This window comes from Myotis davidii, unplaced genomic scaffold, assembly GCF_000327345.1.
Source record: "Myotis davidii unplaced genomic scaffold, ASM32734v1 scaffold252, whole genome shotgun sequence".
Taxonomy (NCBI): Eukaryota; Metazoa; Chordata; class Mammalia; order Chiroptera; family Vespertilionidae; genus Myotis; species Myotis davidii.
In genome coordinates, this window is record NW_006283768.1 from 2,760,154 (window position 1) to 2,766,964 (window position 6,811).

Below are 6,811 nucleotides of genomic sequence, written 5' to 3' on the forward strand. Positions count from 1 at the left end.
TTGGGGTCCTGTTGTTTTGGGTTTTGTGTGTGTGTGTGTGTGTGTGTGTGTGTGTGTGTGTGTTTTTTAATGCTTCAGTCTTTTTCCCTGTGATGTCATCTGTTTCCAGTACTTCAGCTATCTCCTAGACAACGAAGCACAAATCTTCTACCCCGACTTCTTTTCCAGGCTCTACATCCAGTGATTCTCACGTTGGGTGTGTTGTTGGTTTTTTTTGCCTCTCGGAAGACATGGTATTGTCTGGAGCAATTTATTTTGTCATGGCTGGGAGAGGTGTTACTGGCTTCTCCTGGGTGGATTCCAGGGATGCTGCTAAGCACTATGCACAGAGAATCACCCAGTGCCAAACACCAACAGGGCTGAGGTTGAGAAATCATGACCCGGATGTACTGGACTTTTCCAATTGCATATCCCACAGACACACCAAACTGAATATGGAACAAAATTAATTTGCTTTTTTTCCTCGCTTTTCTGCTCAATTCATGACTAGTACCTAATAATGGTACCAACTTAACAATTGCAATAGCTAAAAATATAGTATTATCTTTGCCTCATGGCACTTTTCCAACACCTAGATCTTCTTTCGAATGTGAGATCTCTTTATTTCTAGAATTTGCTTTCTCCTCTTTCTGTCCACTATGAGAGGATCCGATCATCGCGTGGTCTACTCAGATGGTCCCCAAACTCCTTTCTGTCTCAATCCATCTGTCACACTGAGGGCAATATGACATCTGGCCTCCTTCCTTTGCTTAGAAAACTTTTAGGGTTTGCCATTCCTTCACATGGCAGAAAAGCTTTTCATAAGTAGATCTCAACTTACCTTTCTTGTCTTGATTCTGTATCTTTCACATCTTCATCCTAAGCACCTAGTAGAGTGTTTACCTTAAGTAGATAATTAATAAACATTAAAGGAATTTGTTTTGACTATTTAGATACATATGTGCCTCATTTTTTCTCATTCTCAGCCTTCATTTTGTGATATGCTAATAAATTTTACCAGAAGGGAGGCAAAATATTATTTGAGAACTAACTCCAGTCATGATGTCTTCACGCTACCCCACAGTAAATGGATGTTTTCAGAATTATATTTCAAAAAGTAGATATACTCTGTCGGGAACCTTTTATCCCAAAAGATGTATTCGTTTCTGCTCTTACTTTTATTAGTAGTTAGTATTTTACCAAAATTTTTATCTTAATGCAGATTGAAAAGAGAGAAGCTACACTATCAGAAGAGAAAGAACGGGAGTATTTTTAATGATTCTGTCGGAAGGACACGGCTTAACCAAAAGAGATGTTAAAAGGATGTGTGGGATGGCAAAATAAGTATCAAATCAGGGGCCACCAGGTTCTAATGCTGCACCCATTATTTTTGCTGTGAGGCTTTGAGTAATTTGATAAGCATGTTCCGTATATGTAAATTAAGGACATGATTTAGATAACTTACCATTTTAACAACTGTGGATTTTCAATGCTCACTTCTACAATATACTCAATTTTTTGACAATTCAATGAGTAGAGTCCTTCTGACAGAAATTCTGTCACTATTTGGACAGTCTCTTGTCTTACCTCAGACCCACACACATTCTAATTTCCTCACAATCCCTAAGCTCTTGAAGGTTTTCTTTTGCCAAGAAACTCAACAAAATGACAAGTATATAACAATAGATTTTTTTCTTAGTGCATTTTCCAGGTGGTGCTTTCTGATAGCTCCATGAAAGACAGAGGTATATACTCTAGAGCTTTGGTGTTTTTACTTAGTAGTTCATCAGGCTAAAATGGTGCTTTTAGGTTCTTAAGTTTTTATCAGGGATATGAGTTAAAAGGACAGAGACATTAAATTTTTATTAAAATGAAGTGGATAAAATTCTAATAACTTTTTATTGAAAGGAGCTGAATTATACAAGTATGAAATAAAAATTTTGGTGTGCTGCTTCAAAGCTCTATGGCTGAATCGTTTATTTTTTTAACGTTGGTATTTAAAATGACAAGCTAGTTTCTAACATTTTTGTGACCATCTATAATAATTTTTAAAAGCCTTCATATTGCTATGGCAACTACAACTATATAAATACATAACTAGGTACTTGGTATATTTGGGCAGAAATGACTAATTTTCTTATTGAAGAAATGGCCACATTATTATATAGTGAGAGATGTCTAGACTCATTTGAACAGTTCCTTTTTACTCTGCCTTATGTTTAAGATGCCTCGAGAGGTTATATTTATTATTTTAAGGCTCCAGCATTCTGATTTTAAACTTGCTTTTGAGCTATTGATCAAAAGCTCTCAAAGTTATTACAACTCTGATATAATTCATTGTGAAGAGAGAGGAAAATATTTATGTACATAAGGACTCTGTATGTATAAAAATCATGACAATGGGGTTCTTTTGATTAAAAATGTGAACATCATCATCATAAGGAAATGCAAGGAAAGAATTTCACTAATTGCTAATGTGACCTTCAAAGCATTCCAGTGAAGATTAAAGTTGGAACAGTGAATAACCTTTGAATTTCATAATTTCCACCACACAGAATATAATCACCCAGGTGGCAGTACAGTATTAACAACATGTGGTTTAAAAAAGACACATGAAATAAAAAACTGGAAGAAGTTTATTGTACTTTCTATAGGTGAATAATTGTAGATGAGTTTTGTCATGTATTTTATTACCTCCGCTTTCCAGATCTACGCAAGACATTTGAGCAGGAACCCCTGGGGAAGGAAGTATCCTTGGAACAGGAAGTTTTGCTCCAGTGTAGACCGCCTGAAGGGATCCCAGTGGCAGAGGTGAGTAACAAAAATTCTTTGCATTTAGCAACTGGCACTTAGTTATTCTAACAGAGGCCTAATCCGTGGCTAATGGCGCAGTGAATTAGGGTATGGAATGATGAATGGCTGGTAATGGAGTCCTAACTGCCTGCTGCTGGCAAAATAGATTGATTGGGAACTGATTAATGACTTGGGAGTCAATTAGAATGCCCCACTGGACAAAGCCAGTCAGCGTGGTTTGATTTTTGTCATTCTCTTTCAAGAACTCGGAAATCCTGCTTTCTTTTATTGGGAGCTTATCATAGAGAGAAATGGTATGTCTTAAGAATGTACCATCAATTGTATTACTATTCTTGATAAGTATGCAAAAAGTATGTGTGTATGCATGCGTGTGTGTGTGTGTGTGTGTGTGTGTGTGTGTCAGTGGACCTGTGCACTCCATGTATGTATTTCCTATTCCATGATCTAATCATGGACATATACCTAAGAGCCATATTCATACACCAGGAATAAAAACTTGCTTGAAGAATGACAAGTGTCAATTAATTTCAACCTATAAGCTTTCCATCAAACTCTTCATTTTCATTTTCTGTTTTTGCTAAAACAAAGCCTATGAATTGCTGATGAGTTTTAGGAATCAGACTCATATCCTGCCTTTTCATTAGCACCATACAATGCAGTGTTCTTTCAAATGCCTGTCTGTGGGGGACAGGCCTGCCGGAGGGTACCATGCTCTTGAGATACTCCCATCATCCTCGAGCACACTACTGAGGAAAATCACCTAACACTGTGTCCTTTGTTTGTTAAAAAATAATTTCAGACTCTGAACAATATCACCCTTTTATGACAAGGGGGAAACATCCTATGATGCATGAAGACACTGTTACCCTAGCTGATCCAGTATCCTAGGAGCCCAGAAAAACTTTGATTTGACAAATGACATAGTTGTCAATTGGCTGGTGGATCTTGTTAACCTCCAAACTACATTGAGTCCTTTGGAATTTGTACTCGTTATCAAATATATGGAAAGAGGTATTTTTGAAATTGTTGCAATTTGGGCCTAAATATGGGTCAGCTGATATTTTGTAAAAATAAGCCCTGAATTACCCCTATCTAAGAAATTGCAAAATACTACTACTTTGACTTACAACTTGTCCAAAAAACTGCTTAATAGCTAACGGGGTTTCTGTTTTTTAATTTTTGAAGGTTCAAGCAAAGGTGGGAGTCAGCTCAGTTAACTGGTCCCATGGGCAACAAAATTAAACATCGGATTGCTCTTCACTATTTAATAATAATGAATTAGTTAGACATTTAGGCAGTGCCTTTACAAAATGACTCCATTTTTCTGTCACGGCCATTCTTATCTTCATGTGTCAGTGAAAAGACACAAAGTGACACTCTTAATAAAGTTTCTTTTTTTACTTTGAAATAAGAGAGCTATTTTTGCCTTGTAACTGGCATTCCATGGCATTTTCTAGCATCTTATCAGAGATTGTGGCATAGTTATAGCTGCTTTTCCCAACCATACCAAATGATCTTCCAACACTGACATGCAGAATGACTTGCTGTGATTAGAAAGGAGGCAACTCTATTCACTATGTCATTTCACATATTGCAATAGTGCATCTGTCTCCTAATTGCATTTCTAAAATTCTGATGCAAACTCATCCACTAACCCAGCGCTTCTCAACCTGTGGGTCGCGACCCCTTTGGCAGTCGAACGACCCTTTCACAGGGGTCGCCTAAGACCATCCTGCATATCAGATATTTACATGACGATTCATACCAGGAACAACATTACAGTTATGAAGTAGCAATGAAAATAATTTTATGGTTGGGTCACAACATGAGGAACTGTATTTAAAGGGCCAGAAGGTTGAGAACCACTGCTAACCTACCTTAAAGACCAAAACACATCCTGGGGACCATGGGTATCCACAGCCTCATTTTGACTTGATATTTCTTAAAGAAAGCTGATCACTGCAAAGGCTTTCGGTGAAAGAGACTAGTAACTTCACTTTTTAGTGGTTCACTTTGTCAAGGAGTAAAAGATTCATGACTGCAAAGAAATGGCTATAAATTTTATTTGTGTCACCACTGGGGAAGAGACCAATTAACAGTTGGCAAGCTCAAAACTCATGTACCCATTGGCATTCAAAGAACTCTATTTCATGCATTTTCCTTTTTCTTTTCTTTTTTTTTTTTTTTTAAGTCAGAGGAGCGATCAAACACACATCTGGAGAGCAGGCTAATAAACTCCTATGTAAATTCTTCTCAAACCCTTAGAATCACCAAGATCTGAAATCTAATGAGTATCTTAACGTGACACATTACAATGAAGATTTACTCAAGAGTGGCAGATAAATTTTTTTTCACTTTGTCAAGGAGTAAAAGATTCATGACTGCAAAGAAATGGCTATAAATTTTATTTGTGTCACCACTGGGGAAGAGACCAATTAACAGTTGGCAAGCTCAAAACTCATGTACCCATTGGCATTCAAAGAACTCTATTTCATGCATTTTCCTTTTTCTTTTTTTTTCTTTTTTAAGTCAGAGGAGCGATCAAACACACATCCTGGAGAGCAGGCTAATAAACTCCTATGTAGATTCTTCTCAAACCCTTAGAATCACCAAGGTCTGAAATCTAATGAGTATCTTAACATGACACATTACAATGAAGATTTACTCAAGAGTGGCAGATAAATTTTTTTAAAAAAGGGATGAAATGTAACTTTGTGAGTTTAAGAATCATGAGATTATTTTAACTTAATGATAAATGCACTTATTATTTAATATTCTATTTATTTTTTGAGGCCTGTTCAGTGCAAATAATGTCATAGGCATTTCTTGAGGTAATAACATTTCATTTTCTCCCCTCTTTCGGCTTTAGTCTTAATTGCAGAATATTAAACTAATTTCCTTACAGAACTCTAGGTTTAAGCTCAAGCATCACCATTTCAAACTCTGACTTTGAGCAAAGTATTTCAATTCTTCTTCCTAAGTTGTCTTAGTTACAAAATGGAGATAATGATAGTATCTATCTAGAACATACTAGTAATTGTGAGGTTTAAGTGAGATAATATATGTAAACATGTAGAAAGCACTCAAGAAATATCAGCCATGATTAGTGCTAGTATTCTGTTATCACCTATTGATTCAAAGAACACCTAATTCAACCTCTAGAATTCAAAACAGTCACTGAGCACATTGTACCTCTGCTGGGAACTGTGGGTGTGAGGGGCAAAGCCTCGGTCCTAGGAAGAGTCACCAACATGCCCTCCTGTGCTCTCCAGCCAGTTGCTCTGGTTAGAATCCGTAAATGCTACAATGAAGACATTGTGAGCTGGAAAACAAGGAAACGCCCTTATCTGTGTAAATGTCTATCAATGACAGACACCTACAACAGGTCACGATGTACTGCTGTCCTGACGCTGATTTTTAAAGTTGCTGTTCTCCACGTAGTCATCATGATCCCAAGACACTGGCCCAGCCCTCTGATTTCCTGAACATGAGGAAATCGGGGCTGGGGGGACTGCCGGTAGTTCTGCTTTCCAGAGAGCGGGAAAGAGAATGACAAGGAAAGCCTCGGGGGAGGAAGGAGGCCCAACCAGGTTCCTTATACTCTGTGTCTCCAGGTGGTGACAGTTTTGACTAAGACTAGTCTCAATAGTCATTGGTGAAGGAAACCGAGGCAGTGGGCACCTTGGGATGAGGCACCGTGGTTCAGATCTCTAGGCCTGGCCGTGTCCTCCTCTGGTCTCCTTACTAAGCCCTATCTTTAGATCTATGTTATTTATTCAAAATATTTAACAGCCCAGCCAGTGTTGCTCAGTGGTTGAGCATTGACCCATGAACCAGGAGGTCACCAGTTCAATTCCTGGTCAGGGCACATGCCCAGGTTGTAGGCTCAATCACTAGTAAGGGACATGCAGGAGGCAGCCCATGGATGTCTCTCTCTCATCCATGTCACTATCTCTCTATCCCTCTACCTTCCTCTCTCTCTCTAAATTCCTTAAAAAACACCAACCTGGGCCTTTCT

At 38.0% G+C, this 6,811-nt stretch overlaps 1 protein-coding gene across 2 annotated transcripts in view; it reads left to right on the forward strand.

Annotated features, from left to right (window-relative positions):
• The window catches only part of UNC5C (unc-5 netrin receptor C), a 399,182-nt gene that overhangs the window by 284,413 nt on the left and 107,958 nt on the right, over positions 1-6,811 (forward strand). For both annotated transcript variants that reach the window (XM_015566112.1, XM_006753893.2), the window contains exon 4: positions 2,687-2,790. In XM_015566112.1, coding sequence (XP_015421598.1) covers positions 2,687-2,790 — 104 coding nt within the window. The remainder of the gene's footprint in view (positions 1-2,686; positions 2,791-6,811) is intronic.